At 37.3% G+C, this 26,837-nt stretch overlaps 2 protein-coding genes across 9 annotated transcripts in view; both read right to left on the bottom strand.

Moving 5' to 3' along the window:
• The window catches only part of LOC129740675 (uncharacterized), a 37,677-nt gene extending 28,874 nt beyond the window's left edge, over nucleotides 1-8,803 (bottom strand). The window contains exons 1-2 of one of the 8 annotated variants that reach the window (XM_055732421.1): nucleotides 8,682-8,803; nucleotides 936-1,378 (exon numbers count right to left, since the gene is read on the bottom strand). In XM_055732421.1, the coding sequence (XP_055588396.1) occupies nucleotides 936-1,205 (270 nt within the window). In that variant the 5' untranslated portion in view covers nucleotides 1,206-1,378; nucleotides 8,682-8,803. Of the gene's footprint in view, nucleotides 1-935; nucleotides 1,379-8,051; nucleotides 8,195-8,441 lie in introns of those variants that run through there. The other 7 variants (XM_055732419.1, XM_055732420.1, XM_055732418.1 and 4 more) reach the window with 7 other exon arrangements.
• A 13,153-nt stretch (nucleotides 8,804-21,956) lies between these two features.
• The window catches only part of LOC129740674 (uncharacterized), a 32,188-nt gene continuing 27,307 nt past the window's right edge, over nucleotides 21,957-26,837 (bottom strand). The window contains exons 5-7 of the mRNA XM_055732417.1: nucleotides 22,724-22,892; nucleotides 22,266-22,431; nucleotides 21,957-22,192 (exon numbers count right to left, since the gene is read on the bottom strand). Coding sequence (XP_055588392.1) covers nucleotides 22,076-22,192; nucleotides 22,266-22,431; nucleotides 22,724-22,892 — 452 coding nt within the window. The 3' untranslated portion in view covers nucleotides 21,957-22,075. The remainder of the gene's footprint in view (nucleotides 22,193-22,265; nucleotides 22,432-22,723; nucleotides 22,893-26,837) is intronic.

Below are 26,837 nucleotides of genomic sequence, written 5' to 3' on the forward strand. Positions count from 1 at the left end.
ATTTCTCAAACCCTGGAGTCTAAAAAGCTCTGTTTTGTTTCAAAACTCATCCATGAATTTTTTGCAGAATTTTTAAGTTTACATGAGTAAATTTGAACTTTAAGGTTTGTATGGGAAAACTGGATTTTTTTGTACTGAAAAACCAACATAATTTTTGTTGCATCTGTGGAACCGAGCCTGCTTATAGTTTTTTCGCCAATTTTTAAATTTATCAAAAGAAATTTTACCACAGAGCAACTTTAAAGAAGACCTCAATTTCGTATCTTATTAGGTAAAAAAGTTATTAGTTGTTTAACAGGGGCTGTCTTTTGGCATTGATAAACAATAAATTCAATAGACATCACTGCTTGTGCTTTGTAAAGCATTGCATGACAAGTAGTTATACAATACCTCGCTAGGCACCAGGCAGTGATGTCAATTGAATTTATTGTTTATCAATGCCAAAAGCCATATCCCTGTCAAACAACTGATAACTTTTTTGCCTTATAAGACACGAAATTAAGATCTTCTACTAACTTGTTCAGCGAAAAATTTCCTTTGAAGAATTTATAAATTAGCACAAAAACTGTAAGCAAGCTCGGTTCCACAGAAGAATAAAAAATGATGATGATTTTCCAGTACAAAATATCAAATTTTCCCATACACACCTAAAAGTTCAAATTTACTCATGTAAACGTTACTTAAAAATTCTGCAAAAAATCATGAATGAGTTTTGAACCGTAACAGAGCTTTTAAGACCCCAGGGTTGGAGAAATTCAATAATGACTCACAATCGACTGAGTCTAATGTGCATATAGTTTTCAGACTCCTTTCTATCTATTGGATATTTGGGGAAAATGAGAATTCTACTAAGTATACGTATTTAGCCTGAATGCGTAATAGAATTCGAGTATTCAAAAAGCGTTTGATGAGCAAACTTAAAACTCATGTATTACCTTCAAAACACAATCTCCAATCCGAACGCCAGCTTCCTCGGCACAGGACCCCGGCTGCACTCCGCTAACCCAGGGATAGGGATCCCAGGGCGTACGACTCAGATGTAAACCCAAACTTCCGCCATTTCCTGCATCGACCGGCAGAAAAACGTTCCGCTGACAGCCGGTTTTCCTCCGGCTGCTTCCGGTTTGCTCGGGTTCAGCAAACTTTACCGAACTTGACCCAGTTTGGCCGGTGCCGGTACAAGTCGGAACTTTCACTGTTGTCATCGTTTGCTCGCTTCTATTTTACATGCTTTGCAGCGGAATTCATACCGGTAGATATCACATTTCATTATTGTTTACACGCATTGATGGTCCCGTAAAGTTCACGGTCTGTGAGGCTCTGATGAATGGATTTTAAGCTGTGGAAGCTCTTTTAGACTCACTTTTGCATTTATCGTCTAATAAGAAGAAAACAATGTGGAAAAAAAATCAACAACAAGGGCTTGAAATCAAACGTGTGAAAAAACGGCTCTTATATTAATTTTGCAAAATATGATAATGTAAAAAAAACTTTCTCAACTTTTTCGGAAAGTTGATTCTGTCGTTCTACAAAATTCGCGATGGTTCCGATAAAACATCCGGAAGCTTTGTTTTCAAATTATTTGGGTTTATGAAAAAAACGTTTCCCACTTTCAATCCAAATTGCAATTATTAGCATTTTTATTGTTTCAAAGCATCTCTTCAAATGATCGAAATCTATTTGAAGTTAAGAATTATTTCATTTACAAAACGAACAAAAAAGAGTACTCCAAGTCTTTATAACCCTTACCGGCTAGTTGCATTTTTATTTTCTGGGTGATTTTTGCAATCCTTTTAAAAAAGTCAAAAATGAGAAATGGAGAAACTGCTCAATTTTTTAAATGCCGTCATCAAAATAAAATGCACTCAAAAAGGTGAAAGGTTTATCGAATTAAAGGAAAATCCAGCAGTAAAGAGCGCTGGAGGAGATTGTTGAAAGCATCCTAAGCGAGAAAGTGACTGTCCGAGAGCTGTCGCAGGTCGCTTCTATTGAATACAAAAACTTGGATGAGTTTATCACTGTGGAGAGCTCGAGAAAGCACTCTCCAACCTAAGTGGCATAATAAGTGAACCAGCAGCTTTAAGGCTACAACGATTCGTTTCTCACCCACAGCGGACAACACGCTACTGACGCTAGGGAGTGTAAGAGTAAGGTGGTCATTAGGTCACTTGAGAACTTGAGAACCGCGCCCAAGATACCGAAAAAGATGCAACACTGCTTCAATTGCTGGGACTTTGGTCATCAGTCCCGAAGCTGCAACGGACCAAGCCAGCATAACTGGAAGTAATCCAGCTAAACCTTATCCATATCGAGGTTGCACAGCTTCTTCTGGAGCAAATGGTAGGCGAAAAGAAGTGTTATGTGGCGCATTTATTGGAACCATACATAATTCCGTTTCGGAACAGAAACTGGACAGCGAATAGGTCTAGCTTAGCTGCTACCTACGTCACGGGGTGTTTTCCTATCCAGATGATTTTGGTAGATTCGTGGGACGCTACGAATCATCAAGATGGACGATCGTGGAGTTCAATACAATGTTGGAAGAACTCACTCACGAATTGACAGAAAGGGCTCCTGTAGTGATAGGAGGAGACTTTAACGATTGGACGGTTGACTGGAGTAGTAGGGTCAACAACCCTAGAGGTCACAGCTACTATTTAGAGGCCTTCGTGAGACTGGAGCTTGAGCTGTGTAACACTGGAGCTACCAGTAACTATTACAAGCATAGAATACCAAAAAGATCGTCGGTGATTGATATCACCATTACAAGCCCATCACTAAAGCTGATATGAACTGAAAAGTGTGTGACGACTACACGCACAGCGACCACCAGGCGATACGCAATAGCGTTGGAGATCGATATCTGGCGGTTGTAGACAACCAGTAGTCCATGAGCAGAGATGGATGATCCAAGTGTGATGATAAGAAAGTTTGTAACGAAACTTTTAACATGTAGGAAGCATCGCGATGCCAATAGAGAACTGGAGGTGCAATTTTTGGAACAGTCATGGTAGCACTTAAGCGAGCTGTTAGAACAAGCAAGAAGAACTTTTGGAGAGCGTTTTACCAGAGCGTTCATGACCCATGTGGCCAAGCCTATAGAGTTGCACTGGTGAGAACGGGTGGCCATGGTTACAGACCATTTTGGTTACTTTCAGAATGGTGCTACAAAAGTGTTTCGGCGAGGGATCTTTCCCCAATCTGAGGAAATCGGCGCAGTTGGTGCTTTTACAGAAATCGAGAACCCCCAAAGACATCCAACATCCCTTGGTAAACTACTGGAGAAAATTTTGTTCCACAAACTAACTATCTACACGGGAGTTGAAAGTGAACTATCGGACAGGCAGTTCGGTTTTCGGAAAGGAAGATCTACAGTGGACGCCATCCGATTAATGACAGAATACACGAAGCGCGCCTGTCAAATGAAACGGACAGGTGTTCGTCAATGCACCATTATTGTGACGAATAACGTTAAAAATGCATTCAACATTGATAGCTTGGAAGATTTTGTCAAAGCACATCACTAGATACCTACGTGTTCCCAATACCCTCTGCAGGATAATGGGGAGCTTCTTCGAAAATCGAGTATTGACTTTCGAAACCAAAATCGGGTTACAATCTACTGCCTCAACAGCGGGTGTTCCACAGGGTTCCATTATTGGACCTGTGTTTTAGATTGCCATGTTAAATGAGATGTTAACGCTGAAGTTATCATCAGGAGCTCAGATAGTCGGACTTGCAGACAATTTCGTTCTCATTATCAATGGCGAATCGATCAAGGAAGTAGAAGACTTTGCCACGGTGTCTGTTAAAATGGTTGGCATCTGGATGAAAGGAATTAAGCTTCAGAAAGAATTAAGCTTTAAAATCGAATTTCTGTTCGTGACCAACAAAAGAGCTGTGGTATACATGGAGTAATGGTCCACAACCGCTTAAGTTTTAGTGCGCATGTCAAATGCTGTTGTGAGAGAGCATCGAAACTCATCGACCCATTGGCCTGGATTATGCCGAATTGCCATTGTCCAAAGAGTAGCAAGAGACGTCTCCATGCGAGCGTAGTACTATCGAAACTACAATATGGAGGAGCGGCCTGGAGCTCCGCCTTAGAGGTAGGGCTCAACAGATCCAAATTTGGTAGTACATATCGGCTTATAGCCAAGCGAGTTCCTTGTGTATTCAAGACCGTATCAGCAGATGTAGCTTTTGTCATCGCGGACATGATTCCCATCGACAAAACTCTGGCGGAGGATAAGGATTGTTACACAACAAAAGCTATTAGAGGAGTGCGTAAAGCTCTACGAGCAACGTCAATGCTCAATGGCAGGAGCAATGGGACGCATCGAACAATGCAAGATGGACGCACAGATTCATCCCTCGACTTTTAGATTGGGTAAATCGGAAGTATGAAAAAGTCAACTTTCACCTGACGCTGTTCACTGAAAATAAAAGAAAAAATCCAAACTTGAGAACTCCCTTCCTCCAAACCTGAGTTCCATATCGACAACTCAAGTTTGTCAAAAACGGACCGGAGAACTGTTTTTGGGGGTTTTGTTGTAGGCAAATATGATTCTATTATCTCCATCGTGCCAGATTAAGATTTGGTGAGTAAGTTCGAATTTCGAAGCGATGATCTGTTTTGTAGGGCAAATATGATTGTTCCTGCTTCATTCGTAGTCTTGCAAAGTCTCGCAAAAACGTTGATGTAGCTGCCAATCTCAACAACTCCTCGATAGTCGAGCGGTTAACATCTGGAGATGGTTTCCATTTTATTGCAGAATCAGATTTTGTAGGACGAGTTCTTTTAAAAGAGCTTAATTTTGGGCTAAGCCATCAATAGCAAATATGTAGGGAGGGAGTTTCATTCGGGTAGGTGGGGAAAGCTCACAAGTTAGGGTATTTTCAGTGTATGTTTCGAGTCATGGGAGCTTTAAGCAATACCTTCATCGGTTTAAGCTTATTAGCTTGCCATATTGCCCGGAATGCGTAGGGTAAATGATCTTGAGCAGAACTAGTCGAAATCTGATCTTGAGCTGAACCATTTACTTTTCCTAAGATCTAGGCAATGATTATTCATTAATCTTATCGAAATGTTGAAAAAACACTTTTTCAAGATCTTTTCATACAAGCTTTGTCATTTTTGCTAAAATTTATGAAATGAAAAAATATTATTAAAAGCTTTAAAAAGATACGCATTTCTGCTGCAATTTTCACCAATCTATGCTGACTTTTAACGTCAATTTATGTGACCCTTGACCGTTACAAACTGATTGTTAATGACTAAAGTGGTAGAAAATTTAAAAAAAAGCATTATTCGGGTTTTTGTAACAAGTTTTCCATTAAAATATTGATTAATCGCTTAGTTTTTAAAAGTAAAATATGATCTTGAGCGGAACTACTAGCTTCCGAAATAAACCGCTAGGTGCGCTGCCTTATGCCTTATGTCTCACACGCAGGTTTTACCCCTGAATGTAAGCAACATCTTTTTATTTTTATTATTATTATTATTATTATTTATTATATCAGCTTTTTCGACAGAAAAGATATAAAATAAAGTTCGAATAAAACTAAAAATTACTATAATTGGTGTCACAGCGTACCAAACCAGGCACTCAAAATGTTTTATATTTTGGGGTACAAGAAATGTTTTTAGATTTTTTCTTTCCGAGGGACGACGGTCAGGTGGAGGAAGCAAAAATAATCCATTACAAGATTCGGAACTCTTGCGGGAAGCGACGGACAAAATCCAAAAGCACCACCATCAAATGCTGCGGCAGAAATGCAACTATTCAGTAAAACACGCTAAGGAAAAAAAACCATTTATATTACACGGTCGGAAAAAACTAGCAGTTCATTTGCACAACAAACACACTGAGGTCTTTCTTTACGTGGTCTTTGCTCTCCAGAATTAGCATGGTTTTTCGGTATCAGAGTCGTCATTCTCTATTCAAAGCTTTTTTTATCCTTGGATACAAGGAATATTTAAAGGAGGTAGTGCCGAGGCAGCCTTGCTTCAGTATTAGTACCAGAGTGCCTCCAGCTGCGGGTGGATGCATATTGAGGAAAAATAGGCAAGGGGTACCAAAAGTTTCTCATTGGTGAGGGTGGAGACGAAGCGCTTTTTGACAGCGAATTGTTCGCCTACCATGCCTACGATTACGATTGCCTGTCACAAGATGGACGATTCCGTGCATTGGTATAAGAACACACCTGAAGCTTTACACGTCTTGATTAGTACCGCCTGTGACGTCACTGTTGCCAATAATCTGTGAATTTATATGGAAATTTTTCCTTTTTTATTAGCAATTACAAAAATTTGAAGATTTTTTCAACTTTGAAGGCACACAATTCTAGAAATATTATTGTTCTTCAAGACTGATACTATAAAAGTTGAATGTAGTAGTTGTTTTGCTTTAATTCAGACGATTGAAGTTGCTGAGGTATCCTAACTCAAACTGACAAAACTTGATAATTAGTTCAAAATTTTGCTTATAAATGTTGAAATCAGTTAGGTTTGAATCGTTGATAAAATAAAATAACCAAAAATAGTATTTTTCGAATCCAACCACAATCTTTCATTTGAATTTAGTAAACCAAAGTTGCAATGGTTTTATTGGGGTTAATTGTTCTAAATTAGAAATTCATTGGTACACCATGTTAGATTCAAATCATGACGATGAGGTGCACTGCTATAAACTACCAATCAGACCTTTCGAAAGAAGAAAATTATTATTTTTGCTCGTTTCACATAGAGCATGACTGTGCATTCAATAACTAATTCATGAATAATACACACTGCAGTCTATTAAAGACAAAAAAAAACTAAATTGGCAGAGCATCTCAAGATATCGGAACGAAGTCTCTGTCGGATCCTGGAAAATAAACTTCAGACCAAGACCTACAAGATCCAAAAGGTTCAAGACCTTACGGTGAAGCAGAAACAGGAACGGGTAAAAAGATCAAAGGCGCTGATGAACGGACGATCGAAAGGAAGGTTGAAGAATATCGTGTTTACCGACGAGAAACTCTTCACCGTACAGCAGTTCGTGAATAAGCAAAACGAGAGAGTTTGGTTGCCAGACAGATCACGAAACCGTGCCGACTTGCTGACGGCCACCCGGCTACAGAGACCAGCATCGGTGATGGTTTGGGCCGGAATGGCCCGTGATGGCCGGACTCCGCTGGTTTTTGTCCCTGAAGGAGTGAAGATCAACCAGAATACATATCGGGAAATAGTTCTACAGAATGTCGTCGAACCGTGGGCACGTCGACATTTTGATTCCAGAGATTGGGTTTTCCAACAGGACTCGGCGTTTGCTCACAAAGCGAAGAAAACCCCAACTTTGTATTGCGCAACATTTTCCAGGGTTCATTTCGAGCTCCGAGTGGCCGGCGAGTTCGCCAGACCTGAACCCTATGGACTTCGCTGTTTGGAGTATGTTGGAGGCCGAATTCTGCTCTAAGAATTATGAAGGTGTGGAGGTTCTGAAGCAACATCTCGTGGCAGCCTGGGATAAAATACCACAAGAACACCTGCGGGCCTCATACGATGCGTTCTCGATCGTTTGAGGCGAGTGGTTAAACTCAAGGGCGAAAAAGTCGAACTTTACCAGTTAATTTTGAAAAAGTAATTTGTTTTCAAGAGAAATTGAATGGATTCAAAAAAAAAGTTGTTGTTTTGATCAATTAATGTGTTTATTTAAATGTAGCGCTTCAATTGCCGGACCCTGTAAAATTGGTATAACGGTTATTGTAAGTAACCTTTTTTGACATTTTCTACCGTTTTTGGTGAAACCATTAAATACTTGGCTAGTAGAGGAAAACTTTCAACGAAATGAATTCGATAAAATTCAGGATAACATGGAACTCAACCCAGAATCTGGTAGCCTTATTCAGCCTTATATCCAATGGCGACCGTCGAAAAAGGTTTGGCAGGTTTCAATGTTTTTGTAAGGCCATGTCTAGTTGTCCAGATTCCTAAAATTTTTAAGTATTACACAGTCAAACGAACAGCATTTTACTTCAATAAAATGTCGAATGACTCGTTTGCTTACTTCACACAACGAAAAGATCACATAATTTTTAATGTCAGAACCAAAAATCAGTCGACAGACTCCATGAATAAAAAATTCATGCTATTTGCATTCATAATTTCGTCAGACATTTGGTAAGAACGTTATTGTAATGGCAACAATCGGCTGCTCCTAACTTAACTGTTCTGCTCAATTTAACTAGCAACGGTCCAATGGATTGTTTGAGTTTTTTTTCAGCGAAGATGACATCTATCAACCTAACGCCCCGTTTGGGAGGTTTTTTTTCTCAACCGTTTAGCACACATTTAACCATCCACCCTCTTCTGCAATGTCCAAGATTCAAACTACTTGCACTGTTAAATTTCATCATATATGTAAGTAGTAGCTATGCAGCACCGGTCTCTTCCTTACATAACACGGCTCGACACGACCAGATTGATGAATGAACCCTTTACAGCGTTGAACCCACCCGGAGTCCATCAATGGCTAGCTCTCGGCTTGGCCAGACACGGCACGATTTTTGTTTTGTTGATTTTTTTTTTCTCCCCGTGTCTAACTCGCGGATCGGTGTCACGGAATGCTTGGCATGTAAATTTGGCACACCGGCATGTTGCCACATATAAACTCGAGCGATAGTTTTGTTTCTGTTACTTTTGATTTCGTTCACCACACTCCGTATACCACTAATAAATCTGAGAAGCCCGCACCACGTCCAAACCTCCTGAAGTCCCGGTCTCGACTGGAACGCTCAGTCAGCTGCCGGTTGGTTTCACGTGTGATAGAGATTGGTTTGGCGGCACCCTCCCTCCACTTATAGGTGTTGTTACTGTATAAAGTATGATCTACTTACTGTATGACAGCCAACTTGGTCAGACTGTTGGAAAATGTTGGAACGATTCTCGAAAGAACCGATTCGACTAGCAACACGTATCGTCTAATACTTTCTTGCTTTATGTAATTCATTCATATTTTCTATCGATGGTTGAGCTTAAATGTGTTTTGCTGGCAGAAAAATATTTCAGACAGAAAAACATCGAAAATTATTCGATTCTTGTTATTTTGACTAAAAGTTTCTCTACAAACGACATATATACATTTTTGTTGAATGGCAAAAATTTCTCACTATGTTTGCCATTTGTCTACAATAAATTCCACCCAGGATCGGGAAGAATCATTTAATTTTATGGCCGTACTATGACGACCGTTCAAAACGAATAATACAAAAAAGTTCGATTCTAGTGAACTAAATATGTTTGATAATGAGTATGAGTTGTTTGTAGAGATTTTGAAAAGCAACCGAAACGAAAAACGATATAAACCCTTCTTAGTCAGTCTATTGGCGTATATTAGCGGTAACTGACGCGAGTGTTTGGATCTAATGGATTGTCCGGAAGATTCGGAAGTTTTTAAATTAATTTCTTTTCTTTTTAATCAGCACTTTTCAATGCTAACATTATTTTCATTCATTTATTATTATTTTCACTTTTCTTTCCACAGCATGAAAAGTCATCGGCCGGCACAAAAGCCAAAAAAAAAAGAATTATCGAGCCTAATTCAGGTCCATCGGCCAAAAAAGTTGAAATTTCTTTTTCATTCAATATTCTTCTTAACATCAGTGATAAGGAAATATTCATATTTAATCCTGATAAGAGTATTAAGAAACCTTCTTCTTATAAGCTTAAAAATGCAAAGGTTCCACCAATTATGGTTTCGATTATTGACTTCAATGATTTTTGCAAAGAAATCGTCACTTCCGTCAAGGACGTGAAGATTTCTATTTAGATCGGTCGAAACTGCCCGTGCGAACAGACCCAAATAAAATTCTTTGTAGGGTTTTTCTCGGATTCAAGTATATAATGGACTAACACTAATAATACCAGTAGTGTTGGTTTCTTTCCTGAGCTTTATCTGATCCATTTGAAAATGGATCAGGTTAATAATTTGCAAATTCTTGAAAATGCTCGTCTTTTGTTTCTATGTCGAGTCAAATTTGAACTGTTCCGAAAATTTTCAACAAATACTCTTCAAAATATAACTCACTGTCACTAAAAATTGTACAATGAATGCCAAATGCATGCTTTGCGGCTCATTCGATCATGAAAAATCTAAATGCCTTTTTGGTGGTGATAAACCACAAACAGAATGTTTCAAGTGTGCGAATTGCGCAGGTAATCATTCCTCTAATTCCTTAGACTGTCCCGTTAGGGCGAGAATAGTTGTTTCTTGGAGAAATTCCAAAGTTTCTCCTCCTCCTTCCTCTTTCTCGTCTTCACATGTCAGGCCGACAAACAATTTGAATGTTCGCGATAAGCCTCGGTCGACCTTGGAATCACGTCTTGATAATACTCGAAGTGATTTCAATGTTATCTGTGCTGATTCAGCGCCACAGACTCGTTGTTTAACGATCTCAGAGGTATAGCTAATGGGAAAAACCAAGTCTCAACGTACATGCGAAAACTTGGGAATCTCCCAGAAATTCAAATACCTGTTCTTCTTCTTCATTTTCTGATCCTTACAATTTTGTTGATCTGGGAGAGATTACTGAGGAAAAATTTAAAATTTTGCATCAAAATTTACTGGAAATGATTCAACTTATGTTGAAAGCAAATTGAATGTTTGAAGCTTTCCAAACTTCTCATAATTATGCTAACAAAATACGGTTCCCACATGGATCCAAATAGATGTTTAAATTAAGGTTGCCAGAATTTTTTCCACTCCCATCCGGGCCTAGCAATTCCGGGCATTTTTTCAAAAAATCCTGGCAAAATCCGGGCATGGATTTCAATTTTTCAAATCCAAAAACCGGGCAATAACCGGGCAAAATTTAGGTGTTATTATTTATAAAAGCAAAGAAAAAATGCAAAAAAAAATGAAAATAATATTTTATTAATGTAATTGCAGACTTCCAAAATCTTTTTGGAACACTTAAATATTTGAAGGTTTATAAAAGTAAATCCGCGAAATTGTTTGAAACAACCGTTGAAAATGTCCATACCGTTAATCGATTTTGCTAAAACTTACTCAAAAACTTTGATTTTTTATGGTTTCTTTGAGAAAATTGTGAAAAAATCCGGGCAATATCCGGGCTTTTTTCACGATATCCGGGCAACCGGGCCGGACCGGACTTTCTCGAAATTTTGCATCAAATATCCGGGCAAACCCGGATAAAACCGGGCAATCTGGCAAGCTTAGTTTAAATATTATGGATAAGAACGCTAGATCTTTGCTGGATTACCAAGTTGAGTTTTTTTATATTTGAAAACTCAAAACATAATGAGTGTCCACGATGTAATTGCCACACTATGAAATTGCTCTAACTTTTTAACCGTTGCTTGGGTAGAATTTAATCAAAATTTGGGTGGATTTAGTTCATAGTGCATTGTTTACATCCTGCAAGTTTTTAAGTCATGTGATCAAAACTCGCGGAAATGGAGTCGAAAGAACAGGTCGTGCGTGATAAAATCTCGCGCATTCATCACGAGAACAAGGATCTCTCGCATCGTTCCATCGCTAAAACGTTAGAAATCACGAATCTACGGTGTCGGGAATGATTAAGCGGTTCGAGGAACGATTGACTACCGATCGGAAGCCCAGAGGTGAAGGAAAAAGTATTCCGTACAACATCACAAATCACAACCGCGTAGTTCGGGCCTTCATCCGAAACCCAAACGCCTCCGTTCGGGATGTGGCCAAGAAGCTGTTCCTAAGCTCTCAAACACATGCGCGCTTCCGCTTTGAGAATTTTCTCGAACCATCGTAACCCGGAAACAAAACGTGCTTTCGCAAGAGCAAGCAATGAGTACAGACGATACAATCGGGTGCTCTACGCGAAATATTTGACTTTTAAGCAACAAAGTTTGAGGGAAATTCCTAAGAGTTTCTGGAGCTTCGTTAACGAAAAAAAGAAAAAATCTGGGCTCCCATCGAAAATGCACCTTGATAATCAAATAGCCGATTCTGCCTTTGCTCAATGTGAGTTTTATGACGAGCATTTTTCGAGTGTCTTTGTTGAATCTATCATCGGACATGCGCAACTAGACAAACTGTTCCTTCTGGAGTCGTTAACATGATGCTACCCGTTTACACTGAAAATGACATCTGCACTGCAATCGCCAAGATGAAATCCTCGGCATCACCGGGCCCAGACGGAATACCAACTCTGGTGCTTAAAAGATGTGCAAACAATTTATGCAGACCACTGACTCACGTAATCAATCTATCTCTGTCGACTGCCTGTTGCCCGATCCTTTGGAAAAAATCAGTCATGTTTCCCGCATTTAAAAAAGGAAACAAGCAGGATATAACGAACTACAGGGGAGTAACTTCGTTATGTGCAGGATCAAAACTCCTTGAAATTCTTGTATCGAAAGACTTAATGTACAAAGCAAAGACCTACATACAGGCTTCGGATTCATTTGAGAGCAAACACCCACGGAGCTAAAATCTGCTCTCACTCTTTAAGCGGGGTGAAGGAATGAGAAGGAGTTACCATCTGCCTCGAAGATGTCATGCTCCTAGGGAGTTCTTTTTACCTCTCGCTCCGCTCTTAAAAGATAAATGAGCGCTCTTCGGGAGCGCTCCCTAGGAGAACGCTTTAAGACTAACGTTATGAGCTGGGAATCTGGCTGGTTCGTGTTCGTTTGTTTTGGTTTGCGCCGGCGGTGTCATTTGGAAATGATTGAATATGAATAACGAAAGGTAGGACGTGTCCCCGCTGATTATTTTGTTGAGTAGAGTGGCTCAAATAAGCAGATTGTTATGTGAAGTTTACATGCAAAATTTAATTCAAATAGCACAAGAAGGGCCTCTAGCTTGTAAAGAAATTTGAAATATTATCTTCGGGTAGCTATTATTTCATCAATAACCGTCAAACGGGGCCTTATGCAATAGCCGGGTTAGATGCTACATTTGTATACCACATCAAGAGGTGTTATTTTTTATTTGAATATAATGTAGTGAAGTTATCATTTAATGATAACAAAATAATGATGACTAATTTCCTAACATCGTGAGATAGATTTTTAAATATTTTGATTCTCATTAAAAAAATTCAAATTAAAAAAATTGTGCCAAAGATGTACCTACATTTTTTTTTAAATTTTTCCAATGCCATTATAACATACCTTGCCTATATCAACACTGTTGGTGTGATTTTTTTTTTGGAAAATCAGCATTTTTTTTATATTTGAATAATTCAGTTACTAATCTGGGCTAAAAATTCATCAAAATGCAAACCAAAGATCTTTTAAATCTTGATTCCATATGCTGTTATGATTGGTTCACTTCACGCGTTTGTTAAATTCAAAATATCATCTATCATAACATGAACTTTTATAATTTAAGCTAGATGATTTTTCACCCCTAAATGTATGCAGCACTTTATAGTTTTAAAATCATTTTTGACAGAAAAATATAACATGAACCTTTATGATTTAAACTAGATAATTTTTTACCCCTAAATTTATGCAGCACCTTTATGATTTTAAAATCATTTTTGACAGAAAAACATAACATAAACTTTTATGATTTAAGCTAGATGATTTTTTACCCCTAAATGTATGCAGCACCTTTATAGTTTTGAAATCATTTTTGACAGAAAATTGTAAAATTTTATTCGAACAAAACAAAAACTTACTGCATTTGGTGCTTTATGCGTTATGACATCAGAAATATATCTTAAACTATAAATTTTCAAACGTTTTCATTTGATTTTTTCATTCGTTGTTGCCACTTATCTAGACCTTTTTTAGAAAGGTGAAAATCGTATGTTTTTGCAGATTTGAAAGCTGGGGAAGCAATAATTTTTCTGTCTACGTAATTTTGATGTCCCATCAACCTTAAGCCTTTTGATTTAAAAGCAGAATGATTATCTGTGGACGTTAAGTTTTTAAAAGCCATTTAGGTTGATAAGGGTGCAGGATGTTCTTGTTTACAATACTTCTTTCAACACCGGCCGATTTCTTTGTAAAACATATTATCTGAAAGCCTTAACTTCGACAATCGTTTTACATGAACATTGAATGTAAATTAGAGTAATAATGTTAACGTTGTTTAGGTACAAAAATAGTCTAATATTCGTTTTACTTACATCGTCGCACAGCCACCCCCAGCAGCCAGCCAGCAGCTGTGAGCTACTTGAAGCAATCAAATACATATGTACCTAACTCGAAGCAATTCTGAATCGTCACACGCAAAGTTATTTCTCCCAGGGAGGCCTCTTTGGGAGGAGCTCAGAGCCTCCGAGGGAGCAAAGAGTGACTGGCGCTCCTAGCGATTCTGGCGGTAAGAGAAGCGAGAAAGAGTGGTTTTCGACTGCCAGGAGTTTGGGAGTTCCTCCTCTATGAGTGGTACTGCTCTGCCTCTTTTGAGTCGCGCCTCAGGATGCGTCCGAAGCCTGCCTACATATCAGTTGACCAGCATGGGTTTTCCCCCGGAAGATCTATTAGCACAAATCTGACGCACTTTATATCTTTTTCTCTAAAATGCATCGAAAAAGGTTTTCAAATCGACACCATTTACATCGATTTGAAAGCAGCCTTCGACCGCGTCAACCACAAGATTTTGCAAGCTAAACCAGACAAATTGGGTGTAGCAGACGTTATAATGAAGTGAATGGAATCATATCAAACCGGTAGAAGAGTACCAGTGAAAATTGGGTCTCATGAATCTTAGAAATTCCAGAACAACTCAGGTGCCCCACAGGGGAGCAACCTTGGTCCGCTTCTTTTCTCTATTTTCTTCAACGATATCCTGTTGGCACTTCCCTGGCATATGCTGATGACCTCAAAATCAATCTATATATATAAAAAGCAATTATCTGTATGTTTGTTTGTTTGTTTGTTTGTCCTCTATAGACTCAGCCGTCTTAAGAGCTAGAGGTCTGAAATTTGGCATGGATACTCATTAGGTCCAGGAAGGATGAAAAATGTTTTCAGATTTTTGGAAGACCCCTTCTGAAAGGGGTCGTCCATACAAGACAAATAATGTTTTGGCGATATTGACGTTATTTTTCGTCTGATTGTAATGAAAATTTGCACATGAGAGTTTTAAAAGACGAGCAATCGATTACAGTTATCAAATTTAGGGTTTGGAGTCGGCAAAAGGGGTCGTCCATATTCACTGATTAATGTTTTTGCTATATTGGCGTTATTGTACATCGGATTGTGATGAGAATTTGCACATGAGTGTTTTGAGAGACGAACAACCGATTACAGTTATCAAATTTAGGGTTTGGAGTCGGCCAAAGGTGTCGTCCATATTCACTGATTAATGCTTTTGCGATATTGGCGTTATTATACACCGGATTGTGATGAAAATTTGCACATGAGTGTTTTGAGAGACGAGCAATCGATTTCAAGTTTTGAATTGCGGATCAGAAGTTGGCTGAAGAAGTCGTCCACACCCAACTTTGATGTTTTTGCGATTTTGACGTTATTCTACATTGGATTGAGATGAAAATTTCCACATAGGAGTTTTGAGGGACGCTCTTTTGCTTTCAAAAACTCAAAAACTTTTTGACTCAGGGGTCGGCAAAAGGGGTTATTATCTGTTCACTGTTTTTACGATATTCTCTTGATTGAGCATAGAATTGTAATGAAAATTGACACATGGGAGTTTAACATAAAAGATAATTGATTTCAGGTGTCAAGTTTTGAATCATGGTCAATAAAAGGCCGTCCATGTCAGTTGCTCACTCAGTTGCTCAGTGTTTTGTGCAATAATTTTGTTGGAGGCAGTTAATTGATACCAATTTAAGTGTGAAGGTCAAGCAAAAGAGTCGTGCACATAAACAAATAGTACATGTTTCAGCCATAATGTCTAGATTTTGCAACCGATCGAGAAGAAAACATTCTCACATAAATTTTAGTAGAAAGCCAATCAACCGTTTAATTTGAATTTCAAGTAATAGTAATAGTAGCGACTTTAAACACTGTAGATTTTTTTCCCCAACATTGTCAAAAGAATGTTTCGAATTCATTTTCTAAACTCATTTTGACGTACCAATGATTTAAAGCGAAACGAAGTTCGTACGGGATCAGCTAGTAGCAAGATAAAAACGAGCACCAACTGTCAGGACTTACAACGTTACATTAACAAACTCAGCGATTGGTGTTACATGAACTGCCTAGCTATCAGTATTCCAAAATGTGCTTTCATTTCCTTCAGCCAACAAAAAACTAACATTCGTGAACATTATTTGACCATCATTGCGAAAGCCAATAGAAATCTCGGCTTCATCACAAGAATTTCTAAGCAATTTCGTGACCCCTACTGTTTGCGATCCCTCTACTGTTCGTTAGTCCGTTCTATTCTAGGAACGGCCTCTGTCGTTGGAGTCCAAATTCCAAGTTTTGGTCTAATAGAATCGAAGCCGTCCAACGCAGATTTATTAAATACGCATTAAGATGTCTGCCATGGAATAACCCGTACGAACTCCCCGAGTATCATCAGAGATGCCAATTGCTTGGCATGGAAACCTTTTAGGAACGCCGTGTAATAGCACGAGCCATATTTGTGAAAAAAAAATCTGGATTGCGAAGCCGATTGCCCCGCCTTGCTCCGACGAATAAACATGAACGTCAGTCCAGGGATATTAAGAGGCCAACAGTTCATCTGTATTGATTTTCCTCGAACGAATTATGGTCAAGGCGAACAGCTTCGAATGATGTGAAGAATCTTCAATTGGTTTTATGAAGATTATGATTTTGACACGTTAACTGCTGTATATAAATCAAAAATTGGAAAATCTGTAAGATTACGAGAACTTATCTCTTTTATGAATAGTCTTATTTTTTTTAAAAATATTTAAATTATTTTCAATTGCTTTTATGGAGACATTAAAGTCAGACGATTAAACTACAAATATGTAAATAAATAAATAAATAAGCCAAAGTTTTGTCCAGAAGGTCAAAACTAAGGCTGCGTTTCGATCGTTCGAGGTACAAAAGGCCCCTAATCGCGATGAGAAGCAGAACAAATCCGTCAGGAATTGTACCTAAACATGCTGACGAAAGTTGAATGCTGTATCATGGATGACGAAACATTTGTGAAGGCCGACTTCAAACTGATCCCCGGCAACCTGTTTTTCACGAGCAAGGATTAGTTCAGCGTTTCGGAGCATGTCCGCAATCAGAAGATGCGAATAAATTCCTGGTTTGGCAGCCATCTGCACGTGCGGGAAGCGGAGTGCACCTTTCGTGACCCAGGACACGATGAATAGACAGGTCTACATGAAAGAGTGCCTCCAGAAGCGGCTGCTTCCTCTCCTGAAAGCCAACAACTTCCCAACAATCTTATGGCCGGATTTGGGCTCATGCCACTACTCCAAGGACAGGCTGAAGTGGTATGCGGAAAATTAGGTCAATTTCGTGCCGAAAATGTTCAACCCTCCCAACACTCCAAAGCTCCGCCCCATCGAGGAGTACTGGGCGATTATGAAGCAGCACCTTCTTAAACGACCTAAGGTAGTGAAGACAGTCGAGGAACTGAAGAAAGTATGCTTCACAGGTTGTGCAGAATCTGATGGCTGGGGTTAAAGCAAAGGTTTGGGCATTTGCGTATGGACTGTAAATAAAATACGAGTAAAATGGTAAAATAAAGTTTAATTAATATTTTTCAATCCCTGAAAACTTGATGGCAATCGGATGAAAACTCGAAATTTGCGAATCAATTTTGTGTGGGGCAATTTCATCGTGGACGACCTTCACATATTGCTGCCATCACTGGAACTTTTTAAAGCCGGACAATAGCTTGAAAAGCAATGCTTTTTATTTAATTTTGCAAAATGATCGACTTGATCGACAAGGTGGGGGTGTAGCTATTGTCATCAATAGTCGTCTCAAAATTCGACTTCTTCCTTTTTTCAATACAAAAGTCTTAGAAACAATCGGAATTGAATTTGAAACTTCTATGGGGAAAATTATAATTGTTTCCGCATACTTGCCATTCCAATGTAGCGGTAAACAAAAAAAAATTGAATGGAGATTTACAAAAACTCACCAGAAATATATCTATTTTGTTTACATTATTGGTGATTTTAATGCAAAACACCGATCTCAAAATAATATTTCATCAAATTCTAATGTGAATATTTCTTATGACTGTTCTGCAGGTTATTATACTGTTGAATATCCTAATGGGCACACTTGTTTTTCTTCAATTAGAAATCACTCCAAAATTGATTTGGTTTTAACGGATTTGGGCGAGCATTGTAGTCGAAATTATTTACTAATGCGGACCTCGATTCAGACCACCTGCAACCTTCCATAACTTTTCCTTTATCCCAAAACCCCATTGAAAACCCTTTGAAATCAACATTTAACTTTTTTTTGTAGAGAAATGAATCCAACTATGTTAGTTGAAATTTCAGGGACTAGACAAGATGAAAATTAATGTTGAAAAACATGCGAAAAAATTCGCCTTGTCTCCCGGTAGGACTTGAATCCACATCTTGCGCCTCTCCGCCCATGTATTAACATTCTACTACAAGAGACAACCTGGCGTATGGAAGTTATACTGGTCGAGTGTCGATGTCTATCGGAATGAAGGGAATTGGTTTCCCATTATTATGATAAATGGTGCGTTTGCCGTATTTGGATATCCAACAAAATTCGGTGTTTTGCACCGCCTTATTTCTTTTTCTATATAAACTGCGAGACAGAGATGGGTCTTGACTCAAACATTCAGTCAGCGAAACTTTTTTTTTGTAGAGAAAATTGTCTAGTCCCAGAAATTTTAACTAACACAGTTTCTCTACAAATAAAAAGATTCGCTGACTGAATGTTTGAGTCAAGACCCATCTCTGGGTCGCAGTTTAAAAAACAACATTTAACTTTCGAAAAGCTTACTGGGAGTGATATAGGAATTTTATTGAACGTAATTAAGATGTAAACGTTACACTTAATTCAATAGAAGATATTGATTTGGCTGTAGAAAATTTGACAACTTCAATAGTCAATGCTAAAGCCGCTTCAATACCTAAAGTTAAACATAAATTTAATCAACCTTTGATCGATGATGATCTTCATCATTCGACGCCAATATCAACGTACTAGGGATCCTTATCAGAAATTTATTTATTGCGACCTTCAAAAAGAGATCAAACGTCGTCTAAATTTCATTCGTAATGAAAATTTTGCTAAAGCAGGAGAGGACATAAAACCCTACTCAAAGCCATTTTGGAAATTAACTAAAATTCTGAAAAAGCCCCAGAAGCACATTCTTACTTTGAAAAATGGGGATAAACTTCTTTTGACTAATGCAGAAAAAGCTCAAAAATTAGCCCAACAATTTGAGTTTGCTCATGGTTTTGATTTAAACGTTGTAAGTTCCATTGACGCTCAAATTTCCCTGGAATTTGATGAAATTCTTTCTTAGCAAAATGTGTTTTTGAAGTGCTTGTGAGACAAATATTGATGAACTTAAATTGATTTTCAAAAAAATTTAAAAATATGAAATCCGCGGGGAAAGATGGGATTTTCTATATTCTTATCAAAAAGTTGCTTGAAAGCACTTCAAATTTTTTAGTTGAAATCTTCAATAAATGTTTCCACTTGGCGTATTTTCCCAATACCTAATGGAAAAATGCCAAAGTAATTCCAATTTTGGAACCTGTAGAAAGTGCTTCAGAGCCTTCAATTTAACGACCAATTAGTTTGCTTCCTTCTTTAAGTAAACTATTTGAGAGAGTTATTTTGAATAGAATGATGATTCACATTGATTAGAATTCTATTTTCGTTGATGAACAATTTGGTTTTCTTCATGGACATTCTACTATTTACACATCAACTTTAGAGTGTAACTAAATAGGGTTGCCATCCGTCCCGCTTTTTAGTTGAATATCCCGCTGTCCCGCTTTTTCTTCAAAATGTCCCGCGTTTTTTTCTTGGAAAACTTTTATAAAGTTAACTGACTAACACTGTAAAAAAATCAAATTTAGTTATCAATTCAAATTCTGGGCTGTACAGAAAATCTTTCAAATACGTCTTTTTCCCAAAATAAGCAACATTTTTCATAGTTTGCAAAAGACAATACTGAATATCTTAAAAGATATTAGCATTACAGTACAGTGCATTACAGTAAAGTATTGTTGCAGCCCGTTCAATCAATGTGTGAAAAAATGTTGTTTAAGTGGCTTCCAAATAATTATAGATTATAGAAATATAGAGATTATTTTTTTCGCCAGAATCTTAGTTAAATTGCCTTATACTATACACCACCTTTTTCGACTCAATTGTCCGAAGTATAGAAAGATGGAAGTTTTATTGATTTTTCAAATTTTTTAACAAATCTCCAAAAAACCAATTTTTACACAAATTACACAAAGGTTTTTTACACGCTGTCAAATCTGCTGTTTGCATGTATGACTTGAAATATTTTTTTCTCAAATAACGTGTTAGTTTGCGAGAACCATGGAAAATAACAGTTGATGAGCCAAAAAACCGTGTAAAGAGAAGTCATGTAAGAAAAACTCAATTTGCGTCAAAAAGAAAATTTTAGTGGACGTATGAGTTTGACTACACAATTATGCTTTTTTATGATTTTCATAAATGTCCCGCCTTTTTCGGCTATGTCCCGCTTTTTTTCGTGAAATGTCCCGCTTTTTTTCTGAAAGTATCTGGCAAGCCTAAACTAATATGATTAACGCTAACAAATCTGAAGGTTATTCTACTGGTGTTGCTCTTCTTGATATTGAAAAAGCTTTTAACAGTGTCTGGCACAAAGGTTTAGTAGCTAAATTAGCTCGATTTGTTTTTCCTGTATATCTCACCAAAATTATTCAAAGTTACTTGACTAGCCGAACCTTACAAGTAAGCTATCAAAATTCATGCTCTGAAAGGACACTCATTAGAGCTGGTGTCCCTCAGGGCAGTATACTTGGGCCAATTTTATACAATATTTTTACTTCTGATCTTCGTGATATACCCGAAGGAAAAGGTAGAAGATTTTTTGCTGATGATACTTTGCTTTCAGTCAAAGGTCGAAATTTACGTGTGGTACGCAGTAGATTGCAACAAAATTCAAATTCTTTTTTGAATTACTTGAAAATTTGGAAACTTTCTCCTAACGCTTCCAAAACTCAATTTATTTTATTTCCCCATAAACCAAGAGATGAATTTTTAAAACCTAATGAAAATCATTCCATAACTTTTAATGGGGTTTCATTTAAATGGTCTGATCACGTGAAATACTTGGGACTTACACTTGATCGGCATCTTACTTTTAAAAATGACATTGAAAATATTCAATTTGAATGTATAAATACACTAAATCTCTTTATTCTCTCATCAACAGGAAATCAAAGCTGTGCCTGAGGAATAAGATGCTGATATATAAACAGGTTTTCCGACCAGCGATAATGTATGCAGTTCCGATTTGGTCTAGCTTCTGTGCGACGAGGAAGAAAGCCATCCAGAGGATTCAGAACAAGGTTCTGAAAATGATTTTGCGGCTTCCACCTTGGCACAGCATCGAAGATCTTCCTCGGCCAACAAAATCATTTCTAACTCCAGAGGCAAATCGATGCAGTCTTCCATCGTAGAGATTCGTTCTTTTTATAATTAAGTTAGTTTTTAGGATTTTGGTCTTATGGGGAGAAAAGGTAATTGGAAACGAGCAACTGTTTCTTGCTTTGGTACTGCCTGCTTACATTCACATACACAGCTGCTTACAGCCAGGCAGCTTAGCCGTGTTTGTTTTCCGGTGGTTTAAAACTAAGAAATGTTTTTTTCTCTGCAGTTTTCCTTATGCCGCCTTATATTGTTTTCCTCACTCATATGCAATGCGGTTGCGCTGGGAGGTTAGTGCCGATGGTCAAATCTAATTAAGGTGCCAATGGCGTTAACATAGTGAAGATCTCATTATTGGAGCAAAGTAAAAGTTTTGGGTGTATGTGATATTTTATTCGAATTAAAAATGTGTCTCGGAATATAAAATATTTTAATTATCGGTTCTCTTGCATCCTGCTTTAATTTCAAAAGTAAAAACATTGCTACATATATAACGAGTGCAAACAACGCCCAACAGCCACAAATTGTAGCCAGCTGCTACAGTTCCGAGAGGTGTTTGATGCTCGCCTTCAGCAGGACTTCCGTTTCCGGTTCGAATGTTGACCTGATGCACTCACTGGAGTAGAAAACTCCACTCCGAGTGTTGCTTACATCCTGGCGAGAGAAAAACCAATGAGAAACATTGTAGGCAATCAATTTTAACCCCACCCCAAAACCGAAAGCTTACATTCCACGATTTGCATTCCATCGAATAGACCTCGGAACGGGAAATCAGCTCCTTGCCCAAAATCTTGTGGGCACCGGCTTTCCGGATGAGCACCTCCAGTGCGTAGTTCCGGCACTCGGCTTCGGTACCTTGTAGCAAGGCCGATATGAAGATATCCCCCAGTGAGCTGCAACAAAATTGGGAAATGATTTAAAAATTTGTAAGCTTTATGCATATGTTTCCTTCTGAAATCTTTATTCAAAAGTATTATTCAAATTTTAGATTATTTTTATTAAAAAACTGAGATTTTTGGATATTGAGTTTGTTATTTTATCAGATACGCTTTCCTTGAATATTTACAACACTTCTGTCTACTCTCATTCCGAAAAAAATACCACATATTTGTTATTTTGTCCGGAGCCAGGTCTCAATCAGCCTAATATACTTCAATGTTTGCTTGTTCGCGAGCACACACTCACCTGGGATCCGAGATTAGTTTGAGCCAAAATTTGCGTCCGTCCAGGATCAGCACCAGGCAGGCATTATCGACCGGGGTCCTGGGGGGCAGGGAAATTTCGGCGGACGATGTCCCGAAGGTGATGATCGGTGTTCCGTGCCGCTCGGACACGTGTCGTTCCAAAGCGGAAGCTGTGAAAGACATGCGGAAAATAACCTAATTTACTGCTGATTCAAAATGTAGGTTTTGCTATCGCTGACCGCCGATGTCAAAATGTTATTTAAAATGTAAAGTGCCTCAACAAGATATTCATGAAAATTTTAAAACAGTAGCATCGAATTATGTTGAAAAGAGAAATATGATAGGAAACTGTCTTTAGGAAGTATAGAAAGCATTTAAAGAAAAGTCTAAGATGCTCAGAGAAAGGCTGTGCAAACGGAGGAGGGCTCAGGGAACAAATCCTCCCGTTGAGATTATTCAAAAATTCAGTACATAAAAAAACTACTAAATCAATAGGAAAGTACTGGATCCAGAATGTTTTCTAAAAAAAAAAAAAATATTTTAGTGTTAACAAACGTGTCCGAAATTTTACTCTTTGAGTCTTGATTTTTGTAAAAAAAAAATACATAAGTGGTACCACGTCGAGGTTGAGATACCCAAACAGCTGGAAAAAAGTCAAATTTTTAAGTCATCGACACCCAAACTTAATTTAAACAATTTTATTAGATTTTTAAAAAACTTTCTGCATATCGTTCACTTATCTTTACAGTTTTCACATGCAAAAATTCATATAAATTTTGGGCATTTGTACTAAGGCTATGATCATTTCGAATCCGGGTAGTTTCAAACGTGTGTATTTTAAAAACTATTCATTTGGTCGAAGATTTTTCTGTGAAGGAAATAAAGGTACTAATAAGATATTGAATATAATAATATAAAATAAATTATTTATCGTTGATTACAAAAAAATACTCTTGCTTTATCATAAAATCTCTATTATTTATCAGAGACACCTTTTTCATTCATATATTGATCTATTGCCACAATAGCAAAACCTCTGCAAAATCATGATATTTTACACAAATTCACCTGGAAAAACCATTTGGAATATGTTTGGAACCTTTTCATAAGCAGGCATCTCGAAGAATTTGACCTCTTAAACTCGGTTTTAACATAAACTTCTTTGTCCATTAGAACACATTCAACACTTTTAGCCTGCCGGAAACGGATTTACTGCATAGTTTAGGGTTCTGCAGTTATTTGGAATAACCATAGTCATTTTTACCCATATTTGAGATTAAGGGTCCCACTCCGATGGTTTGTTTGAATTTCGTAAGCATCCTAGAGCAGCTCCTTATATTTCTTAATTATTTAGGCCAAAAAAAGTTCAGAAATTATCAACAGTTCATGATTTTTCAAGTCGATACAGAAGAATTTTCGAGGTGATCGTGCAAAATTTTGTTCACCATGTCTTTTTGCATCGTAAATATCTAAAACAAACGCTAACTTAAAAATTTTCCAAAAAAAGGCAAAATGACCAACACAACGCATGATTTTGCATGACCTTACTGAAAAAATGTAGCTATCACCAAAATGAAGTGCCCGGATACTTAATGATCATAGTCTTAAGGTAAATGAACTGAGATGAGGTTAAAATAGAACGGATTATGCAACAAAATTTATCATCGCCTTATGTCAAATGGCATTCGTAACAAGGTTGTGTGAACATGACTTGAAAATTATTTGAATTTAATATTATGGAATACCAATTTGGCCCAACGATTTATGATTTTAAGTGAAAATTTGAAGGGAATTTTTTTTTTCATGTTCATCACCAGAGATTTACTGAATGTACAAAAAATAGATCTTAAAATGACAGTTGTTTCTTGGTTTTTAATCTTAATTTTACATAAACAATGAACTTCTAAATTGATTTTTCATGTTAAACAAAAAACATTTTTTCAAAATCATGTTAAACATCCCTGACTGCTTACTTAAAAACATATTAATCGTTCACATTAAACAGAGCTTAAAGCTTCGTTTTGGTTCAAAACCCACCCATGTGGCTTTGTAGAATTTTTGAGTAACGTTTACATGAGTAATTTTGAACTTTAATGTTTGTATCAGAAAATTGAATATTTTGTTCATAGAAGCGAACCAGCCTGTGGCTGAAAACCTCTCAAATAAAGACAAAAAAATATATTTTGTTCAGACAAATCAACATCATTTTTGTTTCTTCTGTGAAATCGAGCCTGGAAATAAGTTTTGTGAACATTTATAAATTTTCTACGGAAAATTTTCTTTTGAACAACTTAGTCCAAGGTCGTAACTTCGTATCTTATAGGACGAAAAAAAAGCCGTGAAATTGGGGTATGTTTTCTTTTATTATTGGAAATCAAACAATTCAACTGACATCACTGCTAATGTCAATCGAATTATTTCTTGAGACGTACTCATGCAATACCTCGCTAGTCACAAGCATTGATGTCAGTTGAATTGATTGATTTTCAATGCTTAAAGGCAAACTCTTATTTAATGGCTAATTTTTTGTTGTCTTAAAAGATACGAAGTGACGGTCTTGGACTAAGTTTTTCAGCGAAATTTTCCGTTAGAAAATGTTCTCAATTAGCACAAAACCCATGTCTAGGCTCGGTTCCACAGAATAAAAAGAAATGATGTTGATTTTGCAGAATAAAATATTCTATTTTCTCAAAATAACATAAAAGTTCATGTTACTTTAATTTTTTAACTTTTTTTATATACATTTTTTTTAAAAATAAAATCATTGATAAGGTTGCCAGAATTTTTTCAGCACGTATCTGGGCCGGACAATCCGGGCTATTTCATCTAAAAAACCCAGCAAAATCTGGGCATTTGATTTCAAAATTGTCGACAAAAACCCGAGCAAAATCCGGGCAAATTTGATCAAAACCTAGCAGTTACTCGTCGAAAATTAAACAAAAAACTTGAAAAACAATTTTTCAATTCATGATTATTTTCATGAAACTAGCTCGAAAAAATTTCGTTTTGGGCGCATGAATAAAACAATCTTAAAACAAAATTTGTTTTTATAGTTGGATTTGAGAATTAGAATGAGATTAAATCCGGGCAAAATCCGAACTTTTCTCAAATTTTGTATTGAATAACCTTAATCATGGATGAGCTCTAAACCAAAACAAAGCTTTGAAGACCTCAGGTTTTGAGAGAATTCAAAATGACCCCAAATCGACTCAGTCTTGTATACATACAAATGTGAACCATAAATTATTTAAACGTGTTCCAGCTCTATACTTTCCATAATTTCTGAAAATGTCTTAGAAACGCAGATTTTTTTTCGAATTTTTCATTTATTTTTAGACTGCTTTCGGTTTAAGAGCAGAGAGGGATATTCTATGAAATTAACATCTTGTCATTTAAGAACAGATTCCATTACTGTTTTGATGAACAGTATTATGACTGTCTATTTATTATAGTAATCATAGATCTCCGTTTTGAAAACAGAAAGTCAAGTCAAAAATATTTTGTGTTACAAATCACTTTAAACAAACAGCATTTGCATTGCAGTCTGCCGAGCAAATGCCACGTGGTCTCCTACAGAACACAGTGGTTCGAAATAAAAAAAAAACTAAGTGAAACTAAGCAACTCACAAGACTTCAGATGTTTGTCTTATCTAAAAACTGTTAGATCGATGGTATTTTATGGCTTTAGTATATAAAATACACTCCTTCCTCTTTCATGAAGGGGGGGAGGAGCCTCCCCAACAAAAGACAATTTTCTGCATAACTCGAGAACCAATTAAGCAAATGGTGTCAAATTTGGCATGAGGTGGTGTTTGGGTACGAGAAATGTTTTTACGAATATGAGGTACCCCTTCTTTCATTTAGAGGGGAGAAAGGAAGGGGTAGGGGGCTATCTTACAATTTTTCGCATAACTCGAGAACTAATCAAGATATTGGTACCCAATTAGGCATGGGAGGGTATTGGAACACAGGGAATGTTTCTATGGTCATTTAAGACCCCTCCCTTTTTCAGTGGAGATAAAGGCAGGGAAGAGGGGGGGGGCTTCTATACATTTTTATTGCATAATTTGAAAACTACTCGAGCGAATGGAACCAAATTTGGCTTGGAGGAATAT

This window comes from Uranotaenia lowii, chromosome 1 (assembly GCF_029784155.1).
Source record: "Uranotaenia lowii strain MFRU-FL chromosome 1, ASM2978415v1, whole genome shotgun sequence".
Lineage (NCBI taxonomy): Eukaryota > Metazoa > Arthropoda > Insecta > Diptera > Culicidae > Uranotaenia > Uranotaenia lowii.